Source organism: Fukomys damarensis, unplaced genomic scaffold (assembly GCF_012274545.1).
Source record: "Fukomys damarensis isolate Sample0158 unplaced genomic scaffold, DMR_v1.0_HiC HiC_scaffold_16, whole genome shotgun sequence".
NCBI classification, from domain to species: Eukaryota; Metazoa; Chordata; class Mammalia; order Rodentia; family Bathyergidae; genus Fukomys; species Fukomys damarensis.
Window position 1 is genome coordinate 85,959,471 of NW_022900928.1, and position 21,965 is coordinate 85,981,435.

At 43.1% G+C, this 21,965-nt stretch overlaps 1 protein-coding gene across 8 annotated transcripts in view; it reads right to left on the reverse strand.

Annotated features, from left to right (window-relative positions):
• Nucleotides 1–21,965, reverse strand: part of Dpp6 (dipeptidyl peptidase like 6) — an 851,974-nt gene that overhangs the window by 163,278 nt on the left and 666,731 nt on the right. For all 8 annotated transcript variants that reach the window (XM_033764445.1, XM_033764449.1, XM_033764448.1 and 5 more), the window contains one exon: nucleotides 1,495–1,547. In XM_033764445.1, coding sequence (XP_033620336.1) covers nucleotides 1,495–1,547 — 53 coding nt within the window. The remainder of the gene's footprint in view (nucleotides 1–1,494; nucleotides 1,548–21,965) is intronic.

The following is a 21,965-nucleotide window of genomic DNA, read 5'->3' on the forward strand; positions in this document are numbered from 1 at the left end:
GGGGTAGATAAATCTCCAGGCAAAATCTCATATTCTTTCCTGTCATGACCTTTGAAGATGCTATCTGCCTGAAAAGGAATAGAATAATTCCTCTTTCCTGAAGAACATTTGTGTTTCTGCTTGAAATAGGCTCTTAATGAAAGACTTCTATGGATATCTTACTTTCAACAGGGCAGGCTATCTTCAGCTTATTTGGCTTAATTTTTAGAATACAGTAAGGCCAACAAACAATCACACTTTACTGAAAATTTGCAAGTATTTATGTTTCCTGTGCTGGAAGTCAAATGAAATGATTTTATCCATGTTTGTTTTCCAAGGACATGCTCAAATTCTACCTGAGCTTAGTGGAAAACAGAAAGCAGCAATTGTAAACATTCACACTGTGATTAATACTCTCCTCTGGAACAATACTTTTTAGCAACTCCTACTGTTTGTTTAAATTAGCTTGGGAAAATTAGAATGCCTCAGCCTGAATATTCACAGGAGAAACAGCCAGCAGCATGATTCAGTTCCTTTCTGAATGCTGCCTAATCTTTCCAAAGTGTGATGAAGATATGAAAGAGAAAGGCAGGGTGGAGAACTAGGAGTCCAGGAAACAAGACAACTGGGAAGGTAAGGCAGAGGTGGGGGCAAGGAAGAAGAAAGAGGAGTGGGGAGAGAAAGATAAAAATGAAAACAATGAAAAGCCACCCTGCTGGATTTTCCTGGTTGTGTATCTGGTTTATATATAGGGTCTGACTCGGCCAGGGCCTGGAGATGGAAGGGGGAGGTCCCTGGCCATGCGTGGAAATGCTGTGTGGGCCCAGTGACCACAATGAACCCTAAAAGAGCCCCATACTCAGCTCTCCTCTCCCAGATACTTTTGGGTCCCAGCCATGCCTTTGCAAGAAACCAGCTGAGCTAAGCAGTGCAATCCAAGTTCAAAAGGCATCAGGAAGCTGGGTGGCTCAATCCAGACCATAAATTCAGACCCCTCTGGGGTTCAGGACAGGGCTGGCTATTTGTCTCCATCACCAGATCCATCTCCCAAGGCACAGCTAAATATGTCATAACAGTAGATCACTCAATACAACAAACACATGCAAGACATTATAAGTGACATCTGATACAGTGACAGGCTTCCCTTTTGTGAGTGAGGATGTGACCAGGAGGCTCCTGGGAAGGCATGGCCAAGCGACACTTCTCAAGATAGCCCATCCCCAGCTGAGGAGACATAGAGGAACTTGCCTTTTATAGTCATGAAGGTACTGGGGCTGAGACAGAGCAGTTCTGGAGGAGAGGCCTTCACTAATGGGCCAGTTGGTGGACTCCGGTGGTCCTGCCACCCTTTGTTGTCTAGTGATGAGTCACACTGGCTCTGGCAAGACCAGAACCCATCCCTGTAGAAGTCAAGATGCCCTGTTCCTGCCCTGAGGGCTGAGCGAGTGGTCAGTGTTCTATGCTTCACTGTGTTCCACAGAGTTCTAATTAAAAGAAAATGAAAAACCATCTTACCCATGAGGAATTTTGCTCAGAACGTAATATCCAGTGTAGGAGTGTTGATATATCTGAAATAGATAAGGGAAAAGCAAGCATTGAGACATGGATATGACTATTTCTTTTCCAATTACTGAATGTTAACAAAAATCAGTGGGCAAAAAAGCAGCGAATCTGGAAACCTAGGGGCAAAGGCATTTATTGACTCAGAATGTCAATTTGCATATACTGTTTATTTTATTTTTATCACTTGCAATGGTTTATCGGGCAGCCAGAAGGTTGATGTCATCTCCATTGCTACTTATGGTTAAGTTAGGGGCACAGATTTCCAGGCTATCTAAATATGGCACAAAACTAATGAGGACACTGTGGTCCCCGGAGATTGCCAGGCAGTGCTCTGCTGGAGTTACTGCCACTTATGGTCAGGGTGCTGAGAGTTTTCACCATGCGTCTTCAAGGAATTGCAATCCTGGAGTTAAGATGTGCTCCGCTGGGCAAGTTCTTGCCCCTGTGCACACTGTGATGTGTACCTTCTGGCTGCTGGGAGAATGGTCAACAAGAACTCACCACAAGACGGGAATTAGAAGTAGCTGGCTTTCAAACTGGAGGGAACGAAAAACCAAAATAGACTCTGAAAACTCCTAGAATCATGATCCCTTTCTTGATCTTTTGAGATGGGAGATTATTCCCCAATCTATAAATGCAATAAATAGAGTTGGCAGTATATGACATCCCAGGGAACAATAATGGTCTCTGTTCTCACTAAGCCTTCTGGAGAGAAGCCCTCCTCATCATACGGGATGCAATAGGTTATTCTGCAGGATGGGAATGAGGCATTATTTCACTCCATTGTTCCTCCTGTGAAGCTATGAAGGTCAGTATATGTGGCTGACCTCTTGGGGTAGCACGTGAAACTGTCTTTCTAAAGTTAGTGCGGTGAAGGAGGATATATCTACCGCAGAGTATATTGAACAGGGTAATGCACTTGGTGTGTCCATGAGGGACATAAGATTGCAAAAGGAACCAGGTCAGATTTTCTAACCCCTCAATCTCTTCCTAGTCCGGACCAGTGGTCCCCAACTGTTTGGTGCCAGGAATCAGTTTTGAGGAAGATGATTTTTTCCATGGGGTGGGAAGCGTAGGTGAGAATGGGTTTGAGGGGTTGAGGAGGGATGGTGGTGGCGATGTAGGATGGTGGTGGGATGGAAGAGGTGGTGGTGGTTTCACGTTTAGATTCTAATACAGAAGAAGCAACCTAGGTCCCTCACATGCACAGTTCATAGTAGGGTTTGAGTTCCTATGAGAATCTAATGTCTGGCTGGTGTGACAGGAAGTGGATCATAGGTGGTGATGATTGTAATGGAGAGTGACTAGAAATACAGATGAAGCTTCTGTTGCCTACCCACCTGCCATATATCTGCTGTGTGGACTGGTTCCTAGCAGGCCACAGGCCAGTGACCAGTCCTTTGTCTGGGGTTTGGAGACCCCTGGTCTGGACCACTGAGTTATTTCTTTTAGGGACTCATAGTGGACTTGGAATTATTTGGTGAAAATGGGCCCAGATGTAAAAGAAAATAGCAGCACTCAAGTCCCAACAATCTTTTGCTTCTAGGACCCCTGAGATTTCTGAAGCAGAAGCATGGGGCCCGAGGTGGCTGCCGGAAGGTGCTGGGTGGGCAAACACTGCTCCAGTCATAAGGAGGCAGCCACAGTGGGGCAGGCTCTGGCCCACTCCTTAGCATACCCTGCATCTATGAGGGAGAGGTTATCACCCCAGCGTCCCAGGCAGGAAAATGGAACATGAGGGAAGGTAAGTCAAACCCTGGAGGGACTTGCTGTATGGTTTGTCTCTCCCTACACACAGCCTTGGAAAGTGCAATGCTCAGCTCTCAAATTACAAGTTCAAGTTGATGGTCATCAACTAAAAAACCCAGAGTAGGACGAACAGATGGAGACAGAGAGAAGGAGAAAGGGAAGGTGAGGAGAAGAGGATGAAAAAAAAATGAAGAAGTATTATGTACATGTATCAACTCCCCATGACGAATGTAATCATTATGCACTGAAAACATAGACTAATAAAAATATTTTTAATGATTAAAAATCCAGAATAATAGGAGCCATAACAAATACGCAAAATACTTTGCATTTCATTATGCATAACATGCCAACTATTTTGGTTGAAGGCCCATTGTTTTAATCCATCTAGAAACAGTGATTGTACTGAGCCTTTCTACGTGGATTTTAAAATTTCAAACTTTTATGCCAAGTCCATCTTTTGAAAACTAAAACATTGTTTACCCTTTAAAGAATGTCCTTCCTTTTACCTGATCTCTCAGTAGAGAAATACTAGGGTCAGAAGCAATCATTCTTAGTCCTTTCTTTCCTCTCTGATGAGCAACAAGTCCCCCTGTTCCAATGGCCTTCATGACTTTGCCCCTCAAATTCACCCACTTCTCTTGGCAGCACTGCCCTGGCTTGGGTGCCTGCCAGGACCCCACTTCCTTGCTGGCAGCAGGACAACTGCCAAGCCAGAAACAGTGGGGAGGTGGCTGGGAGCAGTTCTGGAATAGACACACTGCCATACTGCTGCTATTACTCAGCCTGTGTCAGATAGGGATGAAATTTAAGGAAATTTAAACCATGAGCAACAATAAGTGTCCTTGTTTCCAGTGTCATGAGAGCTGTATGACCAGCATTGTGCAGAGTCTAGGATACTCTTCCTTCTCTGCTGTCCTGGACTGTAAGAGCAGGAATTCCATAGGAAGGGGAGAGTTGGAGCTGACTTCTTCTGAGATGTGGTGCAGTGAGAAAACCACCGACACCATTGCCCATGGCCCCTTTGGGCTGGGCACCTGGTCAGCTCAACTGCTCTAATCATCAGGGGGCTCCATGTAGTGTCCGGCTAGAGGATGTGTGTTCTTCTGTGGTGGTGAACTCCCTAATTTTAGTGGTATTTAAGTAGAGGCACCATACTCATTACCCTTTTGCTGGTGTGGGGAGGGGTGGGACAAAAGCTCTGTTTTCAGAAATAGTTTAAGCCTGGCTGAGTTCACATGGCCTGTTCCTGATTCTTTGTCTTGACACATTATTTAAAAAAACCCACCCCCTTTTATACCATTAATCCCACCCATTACCAGGATCTTCCATAACAAAGCAGTTGCTAAACTTCCTAGAAACCCAGAAATAGAGCCATTGTTCAGAGCAGATGATCACTAGGTGAGCTTTCTGGGCAGCAATTAGAAGCAGATGCTCCTGATGATTCCATCCAGGCCTTTCTTTGAATAGGTAAGAAAATGTGCACATCCCTAATAACTCATGTGGAGACCAGGGCTAAGCTGTTGCTAATATCTTCCCAGGAAGAAATGACCTTTCTTGTCTAGAAACTCTCTCCCTCCACAGCTGGAGAAACAGAGGCAGTGGAGGAAATGAGGCGAGCAAAATATGCTGGAGAGATGAGCAGGTTGCTGGTGTCTGCAAACACATCCTCTGAAGGACAGTGGGAGTGGGTAGAGGTGGACACCTGGAGAGGAGAAGGGAGCATGACAGACGAGATGCCTCAGTTCTGGAAGGGGCATCCTGAGTGGTAGGAGCAGATCTGTCTCACTACCTACTGAGAAAGATGAGGGTGACATGTATACCCGGAAGGAGACAGGTTTCAGATAGGTGCTGCTGTCATTCAACACCAAAAAGGCTTCCTGGCCCTGGTTAATAAAAGCATCGAAGCAGTTTATTGGTGCATCCTGGAAAAGGTAGGGAAGGCTGAGTTGAATCAATGCCCCTAAATTTTTTTTCCACTCAGTTTCAGCAATTCCTTCTCAAGCATCTAGCCAAGGATGTGTGGCCCCTGCCCACACCTCTCTCCACTCTCCAGCTGCATAACTCCAGCAGTGTAACTGCTTCTCAGTGCTGGCTCCAATTGCCCAGCTGTGCCCAATGAGTCTAAGCCCTCACATGTCAAATTTAAGGCTCCCAACTGTGACAGAAATTACAACTATCCCTGCCACATGTAACATCCACACCCTCTCCATGAAGCTTCTGCAGAAGTTATACCCCATTGCAGGAAAACATCAGCTTGATTCTCTCAAGCTTCTCTTCCATTCATGTCTTTCCTTGGGACCTCCTCCAAAGGCCCACCATCCCACCATCTTGCCAGAACTTCTTCTTCATGGTCTCTGTCCTCACTGTCATGGCTGATGGTCTGGCAATGGTATAAGCTCTGGTGTTAGAACTGAATAATAGAGAATGAACCAGTCCATTCCAGAGTGGCCTTTTCCTCTTCATGCAGGTTACAAGCATTCCTATGCGCTACTGACAATATTCAGCACACATTTCTATGCGCTATGCAAATTTACATGGTATCAGTTTCACAAAGTTAAACCGCTTGTAAAGATTAAACGAAAGAATTTGCTACAGTACACTAAATTCTAGATAAAAATTGAAATGGTAAAAATTAGAGATATTTAGTTCACATGACACAAAACAAATATTAAGAAATAAACTAAAAGGACTGTGGTTTTCCCCTGGTCTGGGTATGACTTAAGTGTACCCCTGAAGTTTATACATTGGAAGCTTGGTCCCTAATATGGTGGTACTGAGCAGAGACAGTGTCCTTAAGAGGTAGGCTGGGTGACAAGCAGTTAGGTCTCTGGGGACACTGCCTTCAGAAAGGATCAGTGTAGTTCTTGTGGGATCCTATTTCCTGCAGGTGCCCCCACCACTGTGATGCCACTTGCATCAAGACAAGCAGAAGCTGGAACCCTGCTCTTGGATCTCTAGGATTGGCAGCTAATGATTGAATCAGCTGCTTCTCTTTACAAATTACCAGCCTCTGGTATTTTGCTGTAGCTATGGAAAACAGGCTCATACACTCTGGTTGCATGACCTTTCTTCCTCATGATTTATGAAATTTATGATTTAGTGCAACAGTTTAGGCAAGGGTTAAAAGAGAGATGACATAGAATTGTCGGACTCAAAATACAAAAATAATGGACACGTCCTCAGAATTCAGTTTACATCTCATCTCCTCTTGTCCTGGAATAAGTGGTCTTCCAAAAATCCTCTTAAACTTAAGAGAGTAGAAGTGGTGATGTATTTCTTCTTGAACTTGCAGCCTCTACTTGTGAGGCAGGCCACAGCACAATTGAGCTAAATCCTCAGCCCCTTGCAGCCTCTACAAATGTGCAGAATATGTCAAATGTCTTCTCTTGCCTTCCTTTCCACACCAACTGTTCAGCAACAAGAAGCATCCATTTTTTTGCCAATCTCTACTCATTTTCATTTTTAATAGAGAACATTTCTTTCATCCTCTGTACCTTCACATATGATGTTCTTAGTGATGAGTTACTATGAGGTCATTTGCATAAAAAGCAATATGATTAAACACAAAATCTAAATAAATGTATTACAAACATACACAGTAAAAATTCCAGCTGTGATTTTGAAGATGTGTTCCAATAGCCACTTCAAGAACATCCCTAGCATCCAAAAACAGGGTAATCTTAAAACTCCTGTTTCCCATCTCTGTATGGACATTCCAGTTCTCACCACTGTAGCGTGTGTTTTAGGTTCATCTTCCAGAAACAGTGGAGACAGTTTAAATTTCTAGGAAGAAATCCAAAGGAAGTGGTCTATGAGAATGCCCTCCCAGCTCACTTCCAAGGACATGCACGCACCCGGCTGTCCTGGCTGCCTCCCAAGCTTGTCATTCCTTGTCCTCCACTTGGCTGCCTGAAGAAACAGGCGCCAGGGTTTCAGATCAGTCCTGGCAGCTAACTTCCTACTTCACTGCCTTTCTATTTTCTTGCTTTGCCAGATCTTCCTGCTGACTCACTCCACATTTTCCCTGAGAGCACACTTTGTTCTTTCTTGCTCGATTAACTGTCTTCTTGTCCTCGCCTGCATATACTGCCTGTAGGACCAGGCTTATAGAGAGACAAAATGAAAATAAATAAAACCTCTTTCCTCTGTGTAAATCTTCAGAATTTACAGGACAATTTTCTACATTCTTTAACTTGACTTTCACAACAACTTCTCTTGTTGCTGAAGACTTTCCTTGCTTTGCCTTTCAAATTAAGAAACTGAGCCTCAGAGTTGTAAACCTATTTGTCCACAGTCACCTAACATCCAAGAAAGGGAACACAGGATTTGATGTTTTAACCTACATGGTCTAAAACTCTTTCCATGGTGGCCAGCCTGTGCAAGACTTCTTGCCCTAAACCATCTTCTTTCTTTCTTTCTTTATTTTTCTCTTTCTTTCTTTCTTTCTTTCTTTCTTTCTTTCTTTCTTTCTTTCTTTCTTTCTTTCTTTCTTTCTTTCTTTCTTTCTTTCTGACTTTCTTTCTTTCTCTCTCTCTCTCTTTCTTTCTCTTTCTTTCTCTCCCTCTCCCTCTCACTCTCTCCCTCCCTCTCCCCCACCCTCCTTCCTTTCTTCTTTCTTTCTTTTTTGCAGTATCAGGAATCGATCTCAGGACCTTGCGCTTGTGAGCCAGGTGTGGAAAAAACACCTTTTCTTTATCAGCTATATAGATCCATCTTTGACAGAGCCATTCTAAAATGAAAAGCACTATGGGAGTAACTCTGAAGCCATAATTAGCTAGCCTAGAGGGAAGGGTCAGTTACTGACCACTGCAATCAGCCCTCAGAGAATGGCAAAGGTGCTGGAGGACAGTGTGGGAAATGGACAAAATTGGGGCAACTACAATAGCCAATGAACACAGGACAACGTCTGTGCTACACACCTTGCACAGCTCCTGCCCACAGCAGCCTCAGGCTTCTCTGTAGACTTGGTAGCACATTTTACCACCTCACCTCCATCTGTCTTGGCACCACAGGTCCAGTGGTCTGGGCTCACTTCCAAGGACAAAGGAGGTAGTATATGAACACCTGGTTCTCTTCTCAGGTAAGTGTGTCCTAATGGAATGGAGAGGAGAGTCTCACTTGACACTTAATTATAATAATGCCAATGTCTACATGGTTCTCCATTCCAAGCAGGTGCACTGGACGTATCCCTGGCTTGTGCATGCCCAGGCTGGGTCTAAACCGGCTCTCCACCAAAGGTGAGTAATGGAAAGTGCAGGCAACTTGGCATCTTCCATTCCTCCTCCTGTACTTTCACCTCCTCTTGCTTTCTTCTTTCCCTTTCTCTTCCTTTGCCTCCTTCCTCTTCTCCTCATCCTCCTGCCACTGAGTTTTTTTTTAAACACACCTATCTTTATGTGTGGGTTTCCATGTGTCAACTGACTTGGCAAGTCAGTTTCACTATGCTGACATCCAAGCCTATCGTTCCAATCCTGTTTCATCACTTGCTTGCTTAACAAACACCTTCACTTGGATTTCTGCTCAGTGATGTGTCTAGGGTGGAGGAGACCTGTCCTCAGTCTCCCTTCTGACTTGACTGTTTCAGGGACAGCAGATACCTCCCATGGTCACTCATGGAAATGAGCTTCTGGTCCTCTTTCTCCAGCTTTCATGAGACCGCGACCCTGCAACATCCCAACTTTGGCCCTTTGATATGTGGCTGTGGCAGCCCTAGGAACACGATGCACCAAATATGGTCCCTGTTAAAATCAACATCACCTGGGAGCTTGCTGGAACTATTAAATCCCTCTGCTGAATTAGAAAACCTGGGAGTGGAGCCCAGAATTCCATGTTACAAACTCTCAAGGTTATTCCTAGGCATTGCCATGTTGGAGAACTGCCACTGCCTTCTGGAGGAGCTCAGAGGAGCTCACTGGAACACAGCTCTCTCAGCCCGGGAAGGTATGGTGAGAGCCGCTGGAAACCTCATGAGCAATGGTCGGAACCTGAGGGAGAAAGATCACTGTCTATTCACATCCAGTAACTCCAGCGAGTTATCCTAAGATCACATGATCATAAATGTTGCATATTCCCTGATTTTCAAAGCACCTTGTCCCAAACATGAAACTCATGTATTTCACAATAATTGTTCTTTAATAAAAAATTTCGCCTTTTTGTGCTTCAGTAAATACAAAATAGATGCAATTTCTCTCAAGTTCTTAGCTCTCTCCGAGGCATAAACTCATGGGATGGGGCTGACTGGCGGGGGGAGGGTCACTGAACACCCTGTCCAGGTACTCAGCAACCCACAACAGGGACTTGCCACACAGGCCCCTCCCACTGTGTCCTTATGTGAGTCTGTCTGCACCAGACTGCAGCTCACCACATCCATTTCAATGTCAATAAACATGGACTTTAGAAATTCCTTCCTCTTCAAATCACTAGTAAGAATATGGAGCCAGCATCCAACCTCTTAAAGTTGTAGAAATACAACCTGGTTTCCCTTTGTAAGTCAACCTTTGACCTGAATCTCCTTTTGTTTTCCACTACCTATCCATCTGATTGTCAAGTACTTTTGACTTTCTCTCCCCTTTCATCTCCAGAGACCTATCGAGGCCAAGACAGGAAGAGAGCCCCCTTTCCTGCTGGAAGGAAATTTCCTGTTGGCCCTTCAATATTTGGGTTTCTCCTGTGGCCCTCTTCTCTCTGGGCTCCTGATTCTCTGATCCCTTTGAATCTGGCATTCGCAGGGCCAACTGCTCAGTGTGACTGCTGCCCCACAGGCACCCTGTCCACGGGGGGGGGGAGGGGTGGCATCAATGGCTGTGTGTCATTTGTTGTGAGGGATAAAGTAGCCCAAGGACTGGTTACAGCTTTGGTGACAAAGTCTTACTAAAGATGCTTTTATTTCTGATCACCCATGCCGTGTTTTCCCATAACCACATGGACACCTCCAGTGATTCATTCATAAAATGAAAGGTTAGGGTTAGAATATCAGGCACCATAGCTCCAGGATCCACTACAACACAAGCAGCAGCTGCCAATCATTCATTTTGTATTCCTAAAGAAAAAGCTTCCGCTTTCTTTGTGCGCCATGCAGGAGGTGGGAGCCCGCCCTTCTGCCACTCCATCCCCACAGCTGGGCTCCCTCCTTTGTTCTCTGTTCTAAACACAGAGCTGGGCCCTCTGCAGAAGTGCCAGGCATGGCGAGTATGTGCTGTAGGTCACAGCGACATTGGTTCCTCTTTAAACCAAGCCAGGCACATTTTACCTGAGACACATTACCGTGCAATGGAAACTGAACAGGATGTGATGTTGGGTGAGGGGCCAGCTGCTGATGGAGATGCTTTGGAAAGGCAGCTCCTTAGTCTCCAACTTGTAGCTGTGACTTTCCCCTCTTAAAGGCTGTGGATTTTTAACTTCATGAAATAATATTTTTTAGTAAGTTAAAATTAGGGAATTTATTAGTTGCTTCATTGGAACATTCCAGAATGTCACCACAGTTACCCCAAGGTGGCCATTTGTTCAGGGAAATAGAGACCCAGGGTCATCTTTATTTCCCTCGCTTCCTTGTACCATTTTTGTCTCTGGGTAAACTCACTTCTACCTAAAGATCCAGCTCACATTTGGAGGAAGTGATTCTTGGGACTGGGGATCCACCCATGTGCCGAAAGAGTATCTAGCCCTGTTCTCCTTCCCTCAGAACTTTTCCCCTTTGTGTTTGTACGCTGTACTCCCTTTAAGGCTACATCGGACCCTATTCTCTTTCAACTCAGAAATAAACAAGGATTCAGGAATTCTCTGAAGATCACAATTTCATTGACAATTATGAGCTGCTGACATCAGACAGAACAATCAGCTCCTTATCTGCAGCTCCACACTCATGGCTTAGCAAACTGCAGACAGAAAATATTTGAAAAACTGCTTCTGTATTGGACATGTATAGATTTTCTGCCTTGTCATGATTTCCTAAACAATGAAGTATAACCGCTATTTACACAATGTATGTAAATGTGTATTCACAATGCATTAGGAACCCAGAGATTATATACTTACATGCAGGAGGATGTACATTGGTTTTACAAAATACGTCTCCTTTCTGTACAAGGGGTTTGAGGTTTTTGGCATGCTGGGAATCCTGGCATAAATCACCCAAGGGGGCCCATAGGTGACTGTATTTAATTCTGAAAAGACACTGGAGCAAGAGGATTCATTTTTAGAAATGAAGAGCTCCATCTTATCCTCATTCTGGTTAAGGTCTCCAGAGGATAGAGTTGAGAATTAGCTCTGTCAGCAACAACTGAGAGCTGTTTTAGGATAGTACACATTTGGAGTCAGCAGAGTTGGGGAAATCAAGTCAGACTGAATATCTGGAGTGTGGGTGGAGAAATGTGGAAGATGCTGAGGGCCTTCAGGTAGACCTGATCTCAGTCATGGCAGAAGCTGCCTGGCCTGATATAGGCATGAGACTCCCCAAGCCCAGGGGCAGTCAGCCTCTTCCATGGACCACTGCTCTACTATTGCTGAGACCAGAACTTCTGAGGTGAGGGTGAGCTGTACTTGTCATCCCAGGGAGTAGCAGCCAGTTTGTTCCAAAAATCTCCTCAGAAAGAGATTATGCTAAAGACAATAAGGTGACACAGAAGGCCAAATCCTGCATGATATGCTCATATGAGGCCCCTAGAATAAGCACACCATACAGGATGAAAGCAGAATTAAGATTGTCACCTGGAGGGAGGGAGAAGAACACTTACAGTTTATTGCACACAGACTTCCTTCTGGGAAAGATAATAATAATTTATCAATGGATAGTGGTGACAGCCACACAACACTGTGACTATATTTAATGTCACTGAATTGTATACTTATGGATGGTTAAAATAACACAGGATCTGTGTGTGTGCACGAGTGTGTGTATTCATCATAAAACAACTGGAGGGAGAGCTGCATGATAATATCACAGAATTTGATATGTGGTTAATAGTCATTTAGAAAAAATGTACATAGAAGTAACAGTCGCTTAGAAATTGAAATACATTTTTTAATAAATAAATTCTGGGACAAAAGGGATCTTGCTGTTTATTGAAGTAGGTATATGAAGTGTGATTCAATGATTTTTCTCCAAAGATTTTCTTTTTTATTATTTTATTGTTAGTTATGGCATACTATTAACCACTCACAGAATAGGTGTAAGTACTAGGAGTCACTAGGAAAATCTCTGAGTTTTCTCATTTTGTAGGTGAGGAAGCTCTCTGAACCTGCTCTCTGGCCACAGAAATCTGTTGGTGATAAAGATGGGCAGGAATGGAGGCCTCTCATGCCCTGCCTAAATGCCTCACACAGACTCTCCTACTCAGGGCCGTCAAAGACTGCAGCAAATACACACTTGAAATTCTGATCATCTCCTGCAAAGCCTGGACCTCCATTGAACAACTGCCCAGAGCAGGCCCACTGCCAGGGGCCACAGGCATCTGTCCAGCTAACCCTTGCAATATCCTCGGGGGGAAGCAAGCAATATGACTGCACATGGACTAGGAGGATAACAAGGGACCCATGACACCCACTTGGTAAATCTTGCCCAAGACAAGTCCTCTGTGTCCAGAAACATTTCTAACGACTTAGGGTCAACAGAGCTTTTTTTCTTCTTCCCTCTGCTTTGTTATCTAATAAAAGCTCTCTTGAAGGATAATGCTAATATCCAAGAATACTTCAATGCAACAAAACATTACCATTTTCCATTAGCTCCCAGGAAAATTAACTGGGCTCCTACTGGTTACCCTGCTGCTGACTTAACTTAGACACAAGTAATAAAGGCTCCAGATGGTTCACAATGACATGGTTGTCAAGTGAAGGCAGGACAACTTGTCAGAGTAAAGAAAACACAGCTATAAAACCCAATATACCATTCAAGACAAAACAGCGAGGCACAGGATCTGACTCATGGGGAAACCATTTCATTTGCACCCAAATTCTTCCCGGAAACAGCCACACAAACACATTATGTACAGAAATGATGCCTGTGTTTCTCCTCTTTCCCTCCTCTTCTCAGCCGATTCCATTACTGGTAGCATGTAGGAATGACTTGGACTGCACCTCCTCCTGGGATCAAACTGACTCACAAAACAGGAAAATTAAAAACCAACAGAGCAGAGCCATTGAGACAGAAGGAGAGCAGAGGGAGGAGACACAAAGGCTGGGCTGTGACAGAAAAGGCTCTGTGGGGACAAGTCAAGAGGAAGCCCACAGCACAGATTAGCAAGGGTTTCCCACCATATCCTCCCTGCCTTGATTCCAAACCTGACCCACTCCAACCCACTCAGGAAGGTTCTGCTGCTCAGTGTGTGTGTGTGTGTGTGTGTGTGTGTGTGTGTGTGTGTGTGTATGACATTCTAGCATAAAAGCAGGAGGCTAGTGTACACACGCATGCACATACACACATGTGCACACATGTGAAATGGAGAAGTTTGAATACAGCCAAAGTCAGTGCCCTAGTTGTGATGCCATCCTCTAGTTGTACAGGACATTTTCATTGTGGGAACTTGGCCAAAGGGTTCACAGGATGTCTTGTATTATTTTTCACAGCTGCAGGCAGATCCCCAGTTACCTCCAAGCACAAAGATTGATTTCCAGAAAGTAAAAAAAACTAAAATGCACAAGATGAATGTAATCATTACCTGGATAAGAGTCCTTGTTGATAACAAGGCCACCCCTTCCAGCTAGGAATGATGGGTGGAGTAGTAGTAAAAAGTTACTTTTCTGAGATGCTTATGAGGGATAAAAAAGCAAGAAGTTTGTAGAACCAAGACACAGTTTCTGTCGTAGAAATTCAAAGGGGTCCAGGTATTTTTTTTAAGCCTACAAATATTTTCAGAATCTCTGTTTTATATAAGGTGCTCTTCTGTGTATCAGACATAAGAAAACAATTAAGACCTCTGCCCCTCTCCAGCTCCCAAGCTTGGTGTATGAGTGTGATGATCATTGCTTCCCCAAGCTTTTCTACATCTTCCTTCTAGAAAGTCTCACCTTAGCTAGCTATGGTGGAGGACAGAAATACTCCCATAGTAGCAGTTATGACACATCTTGGGCAGAAGTCATAAATTAACAAATAGTTTTGGCCACCAAGTGATTATTAGGCTGTCAGTGTTGTTAACTGCACGAAACCAACTATAATGTAATGATGGATACAAATTGTCTCTGGCTCAAGCTCAGAAAATGAATTTGCCTGGTAGGCAGCTTGGATTGAAAATACTCTTTAGATGGAGAGCATGAAAGAACTGAGAAAAAGATGGTTTAGCATCCATTTTTTACAAAACTGAGAGGTCGGGAGTTGGAAATTACAATCCAATAAGAAAATGTCCTACATGAACTACATAACTGCTGGGATTTAAACCAAGGTAGGTAAGAGTAAAACATTAGCATAAATCCTTAGAAAAGAGACCGTGATAGAATTTTCCAGAGGAGAAAAACAAATGGAACCATGTGTGTACATACACATAAAAAAGAAACATAAATTGGAATAGATTTTACTTAGGTTTAAATATAATGTTCAGTGTAACACTGTCTTAGTTGCTTTTCTTGTTGCTGTGATGCAATACCTAACACCCACAACTTAAAGGAGAGGTTTGTTTTGACTCATTTTCCAGTCCATGGTTGGCTAGTTCCAAAGAAGAGATAGCATAGTAGAGGGGTAAAGTGGAGGAAAAGCTGCTCACGCCATGGTGGCCAGGAAGCAGAGGGAAGGCAGGAGCCTAGGAGGGAGGTCACACCTCCAGTGACCTACCTCTTCTAATCAGGCCCCACTCCTAACATCACGTTTAGCTATCATGCCCCATAATCCAATCACCTTCCAAGAGCCTGACTGTAAGTACATGAGGCTCTGGAGGGATGTCCAGATACAGAGCATAACAAACACTAATACAAGGTCATAATGTCGAAGATCACATGTTGGTCAAAGGAACAACATGGCACTGCTGAACCCAGAGAAGAGATTTTCAGCTAACCAAGGTACATTTGCTGCCAGAAATGACAAATGTGTTGTTGGATGCTGCACCATGCCAAGGTAGGGATGAAACAAACGTTCAGCCCAGCTCTCTGCTTGCTCTAGGACGACCTTCCTCTTCATATAATGTGGGGACCTCATCACCTAGGGCTCTTCCTTTGCTTTCTTCTCCTCTCCTGAAATGTCCTTCCTTCTATGCTTTTGGCCTGAGTGCTGTGCCTTTTCCAATGCTCCACACCCGTCAGATGAAGCCACTTCACACTCAGAACTTGCTGCCCAATCTTGCCAGCTAATTAACAGAAGTCCTGGCTCTTTGTTTGGATCATGTGCTCAGAAAGGTAAGGCCAGGGCCTTTCCATCTTCCATCCAAGGAGCAGAGCTTGTGTATTTTGCTCATACCACCCATGACAAGATAGCTATTAATGGAATCAATAAATGTATAGGTTGATTTTTTTTACATCCATACGTGATGTTGAAGACAAGAGTCAAGGTAGGTGTCTCTGTTTTCCAAAAAAAATATGTAAAAAGTAGTACTAGTTTCTGGAAATTTTCAGTGTGGAAAGGGATTAATGGGTCTATTGAAAATAAAGATTGATTCCAGAAAAGGAGGATGTGCCTTGCATTAAATGAAGATCCTATAAGACAGGCCATAGAAGGAAAGTGGGAATAGTGTAGGGAACAAAGGTGAACAGGACAAAGGGCGGAGAAGCTGTGTGCACACGTCTGTGAAATACAGTGTTTGTTTTGTGAACAGATTATCCCACTGCACTGGAATTATGAGAGGGAGACAGAGAGAGAGAGAGAGAAACGTGTGATTCCTATGTTTACATACACATGTGAGAATGTGTGCATGTGTGTGTCTGAAAGTATACATGCATGTATGTGCACAAGAACATGAGTGTGTGATACATGTATGTGTGTATGTGAGAATGATGCAGAAACACTGGAAGATACACTGAAGGTGCTTAAGAGTTAGGATAATATCTTATATCATAAGTACAGGAGAGCAAACAAGTAGACTTGTATAAGACTTGTATAAGTAAACATGCACATTAAATTTAGATCAAAATCAACACATCTAAAAGTAACTCCCTTACTGAATCAACTTGTAAACTTGCACCTTAGCTGTGATCCTGCTTTGGGACACACTCTGAACATGTGCCAGAGCTGTAGCTCACAGGAAGACCTGTAGCAGTGTTTCTGTGTACAGCTGATGTGGAGAACAAGAGGGTCTCAATTCCTGCAATGCAGTGTGCAGAGCTAATATATAATATCTTCCCATTTAAATGCACATGGACACAGCATGGTGAACTGGAAATCCATAAAGCTCTAAATTGGGGAAATTACCCAGATGCCAGAAATGAAGAAGAAATTTGTAATGAGAACTCTTAGCATCAGCTTTGTCTGGGCAGACAATGGGTACAAGGCCTGAATAGGGGCTGGAGCTGGTACTGAAGATTTAGAGCCTCACAGGGATGGGGTAGATTCCCAGGGCCTCCATGGGGACAGAAAACGAAACTATAGAATTCTTAATGCCAGGACCCACACATGAATCAGCCCACTTTGAAAATAGGATTTGAAGATTCTCTCTACCTGTCTTAGAAAAAGCAGTCAAGGATCTGTGAAATCAGGGTTCTGCATGGGAATCTCCGTGCGACATGAGCACATTATAGTCCAGGAAAACAAGTCCTACAGCACCACCAAAGTCATGTGCAAAGCCCTTTTTGTGTCACCTGCACAGAAATCCCAAAGCAGGGCCACTCTGAGTAAGAAGAGCTTGCAGCAGAAACATGATAAACCATAAACAAACCATTCAGAAGGTGAAGTAATAGAGGAGAAGAACCTACACCCTCCACACGAAATACTCTTGCAGAACCAAGCAGTGTTTCTAGATATAACAAAACAGATATATGCTGAAAGAAAAACTGAATGGGAACTGCACACAACAAATTAAACACAGCTAAATGAAATGGATCAAGTCTAGATCAGAATAATGCCCACACAGTACAGCACAGAGATGATGAGATTAAAAGATACATAAAAAAGATTCACATCTATACATGTAAAGAAGTCTGGAAGGAAAGAAGAAAGGATACAAGAAAGATGGTTTCTCTGAATAGAGAGAACACACATAAGAATTTGGACTTAACATAGGGTTCCTCAAATGACAAAGCATAGTACAGGAACTATAAAAATAAAAAAATCCCAACAAATTAAAGTCACAGTGAAAGTGCACACATATTTAAAAATACTCAGGGAGAAAAAAAGAGTTTCTGCAAAAGAATAAAAATCAGATTATATGCAGAATTATGATCAGCAACAACAGAGGGCATTCAGCAAATCAGGAAGGACTGAGTGTGTTTCCAAGCCCAAAGTCAGTGTGTGTGTGTGTGTGTGTGTGTGTGTGTGTGTGTGCATGCGCTACAAGAAAGATGGTTTCTCTGAATAGAGAGAACACACATAAGAATTTGGACTTAACATAGGGTTCCTCAAATGACAAAGCATAGTACAGGAACTATAAAAATAAAAAAATCCCAACAAATTAAAGTCACAGTGAAAGTGCACACATATTTAAAAATACTCAGGGAGAAAAAAAGAGTTTCTGCAAAAGAATAAAAATCAGATTATATGCAGAATTATGATCAGCAACAACAGAGGGCATTCAGCAAATCAGGAAGGACTGAGTGTGTTTCCAAGCCCAAAGTGTGTGTGTGTGTGTGTGTGTGTGTGTGTGTGTGTGTGTGTGCATGCGCGCACACACATGCATAACATAGAGGTGTGATCTTCTACCCAACCAATCTGTACCTACTCAACTGTGCACCAGTACTTTGTGATGCAGAAGAGACACGAGAGTACATTATGGCCTTAGAGCAGAGTGCCAATCCTTACACAGACCCACAGGGCCACCACTTGTGCCTACTGCTCGATCTCACTTGCCCTGCATTGCTCAGCTGGCACCAGTATGCTCTTTAGTTTACTTTGCTTGTACCTGTTTGTGGATGTAAGGAATTGGCAGAAAACCCACAGTGTGCAAGAAGAACTATCACTCCAAGAAAAGGGTGCGGCTCCACCTAGCCCTGCCTTGGGGGAGCCCAGCCTCTGCAACAGGGTGTCTCCCATGGGGAAATGGCCAGCTGCTCCTGGGAACCATACTCCAAATAGCCCATTTCTTTCCAGGGATCAGGGGATACTAGTCATGAACATCAGGGTGGTGGTTTCATGGTAATGGCCCTGAAGGAACACATCAAATAAAGCATTCTATAATCAAGTTGCACAAGGTCTCAAAGGACCATGAAACAACAAACCAAACACCAACCTGCAGCTTTCTGAGCACTGTTGCTCACCAGAAGTTGTGTACAGGTCTGTGATGGCCTGATGTCAGCTACAGTGCACCAGAGCTGAGGTTCACGACACCAGGGAGGGAGTGTGCATGTCTTCCATCTCCAGGGATCTTGTCTTTGGCAAGACTTCTACTAAAATTGTGTCCAACTGTTTCTAGGAGATAACTGCAGTCTTTTGTCTGCCAAGCTTGCTGTGACCCATGTATTAGATTGTTAATTTCATGCACCGGCATAGTTCTGTGGGAATCGGTGACATCGACAAATACAGGCTGGCAGGCAGAAATTGAGCAATGACATGGTAGTGTGCATCTTTCCACATTCAAGAACTGTGCGATGGTAAAAAGCTGTCTGCAATAAACAGCATTACTTGCAAACACTTTTCACTGCATAGTTTACACCAGGGGTCTCTGTTGTGTTAGGAACCAGGCCATACAGCAGGAGGTAAGCAGCAGTCAAATGAGTGTGCAAGCAAAGCTTCATCTGTATTTAAAGCCACTCCTCATACCTTGCTGTGCAGAAGCTTTTTTTTGTTGTTTGTTTGTACTGGGGGTTGAACTAGGGACCTTGCACTTGCAAGGCAGGTGGCAGCACCAGTGAACTAAATCCCCAGCCCTCACTCCTCACAACTTGTATTACTGCCTGAGCTCCACCTTCTATCAGAGGAGCAATGGCATTAGATTCTCATAGGAGCACAAATTGTTTTGTGAACTGTGCCTGTGAGGGATCTAGATTGTGTGCTTCTTATGAAACTCTAATGTCTGATGATCACAGGAGGAGCTGAGGCTGTGATGCTAGCACAAGAGCAGCTGCAAATACAGTGAACATTAGCAGGGAGGTTTGACTGCAAAGACCATAATAAATAAATTGCTTGTAGACTCCTATCAAAACCCTATCAGTGAGTGGCAGGTGACAATTAAGCTGCACATTTTCCAGGCTTTCTAGGGACCGGTGAGCTGATGAACTTCAAATGTACAGCTGCATCTAGTGGCAGGCTCTAAATCAGAATCTGACACTTATTCTAGTTCACATGTGGCCTGTCCATTATTTTATTTACCACTTCCTACACTGCACTTGTCTCAGTCACATATTTGGAAGCCCAGAAGTGAATCCTAGCCAAAATGAGTAAAACACAAATATCACTGGAGAGCTTCTTTGGAAAGGGGGAAAGACCCAGTGATGAGACAGTAGAAGAATCGAAGATGCTAACAAAAATTGCAAAGGTGATTCACATTCTCCAAGCTCATTTTGTATATATCCATTGTCTATCAAAGGAAGGTATGAAATCTTCAAAGCTTCTTTACCACATAGAGACCAAGAGTATTTTTAAAAAATGAACTCAAAGAACCTAAGCAATTATTGAAGTCCCCACTTCATCAAATGTGTCTGCACTGAGAGCATCATTCTTAGTGGCTTACTGTATTACTAAAAAGCCCTTTACTGCTGGTTAAGAGTTGCAACTGAAGACACTTGTCCTGACTTTTTAGTTGATGTGGCATTGTTCCTCTTTCAGCTTGCACCATAACCAGGCATACTGAGGAAATATGAAGGATATTGAGGTACAGTTGTTAGGAGTAATGAGACACCCAATCCAGGTTGATGAGTCTACTAGCATTGACAACAAGGCAGTGGTGCTTGTTTTTGTGTGATATTATTTTTCAGGAGGATGTGCATGAAGAGGATATTACGTGCACTTTTGTTGTCAATCAACACCACATCTGCAAAGTTATTCATGTCTTTGAATGATTACATATGAGGAAAACTAAACTGGTCATTTTGTGTCTGTATTTACATGGACAGCTTCCTGGTTTCCTACTCAGATCAAAGAGGCCACTTCTGAATGTGAGTCTACAACTTGGTTATCCATAGAGAAATGCTGATTAGCTGAAAAATGTCACCTGGACTTAATGTTTGGCAGGACGTGATTGAAATTGTCATCCAGATTAAGGTATACACCCTTAACTCATATTTGTTCACATAGTTCTGTGAGGAGGTGGATGTAGAGCACACATATCTTCTCTTGTTGACACTAGTGAAATGGCTCTCTAAAGATAGATTACAGGCCAGAGTGTCTGAGTCATGAGAGCCACTCCACCCTTTTAGAAAAATAGGTACCACATTTCACTGACACAAAACGGGTTGCAAAACTTGCTTACTCTTGTGACATAATTAACTTTCTACATCTGTCACTTTAGGGGAGAATGACAATGTTCAAATTTACAGATAAAGTGGCTGGATTCATAGCCAAACTGGAATTATGGGGCAATGAGTGAGCACTAGGATTTTTGGCATGTTTCAAACATTAGCACAGATTTTGAAAGGAGGCAGGACCTCCTTTCTCCCATCTGGTGCATGATCAGCTATCTTAGCTTTAAAGAGTTTGACATTACTCCCCCCCGCCGAAAACAGACCTTAGAATTGGGAAGGAAAGGATCTGAAAATCATTTATAAATAAGCCAGGTGAATTAGCTGTTTGTGCTAAAAGAGGATGAACTGCTTGAGACTGCAAATCACTGTGGGCTTAAATTATGTTTAAGACAATTTCAAATCTTTGTATGTTCTGGACTAAAGGCAAGGAAGGATATCCTGAGATTGCTACAAAAGCACTTAAAAGCCTCCTTCCATTTCCAACATCCTATCTTTGTGAAACAGAGACAGCAACCACATCAAGATGGGGTGCTATGGACATTATCAACACACTTCAAGTGTCACTGACCCCAATCACCCCCAGATAAGACTATCTAGTATCAGGAAAGCAAACTGAGGGCTTTCACTGAGCCTACACTATGTTGGGCTATATAATTATTTTATTGTGTATTACAACGTGATAAAATAGAATTAAAATGCACAATAAATGTAATTTTCTTGATAAATCAAAAAAACTATTTCTCTTCACCATCCATGGGAAAACTATCTTCTACAAAACTGATCCCTGGTGTCAAAAGGTCGGGAACCACTGGTTTTCATAATGAATTTCAGTGTTGGACTATTTTAACCAGTCATTATTTGACGTTCTGAAGTGGTTTTTATCTCATGAAGCACTGACTTGATTATGTATAAAAATCAGGACTTGAAGTGTACTTGTGAAATGCAAGTATAGTTTCATATATTAAAAGATACTATTGGTTTGTAATTTGGTTCTGATTTTAGTAAACAAACATCTCACTGTTTTAACAGAAGTCTAAACAGAAGACAACAGAAGACGTTTACCAAATTTGTCATTTTTCCTTAACTATTTTCTAAAGATGAAATTGTGTCTCCATAAAAGGAGTTCTCACACCCAGGCTTCAGCGTTTTCCTTTTGTTTTTTTTTGTACTGGGGATCGAATTCAGGATCTTGCACTTGCCAGGCAGGA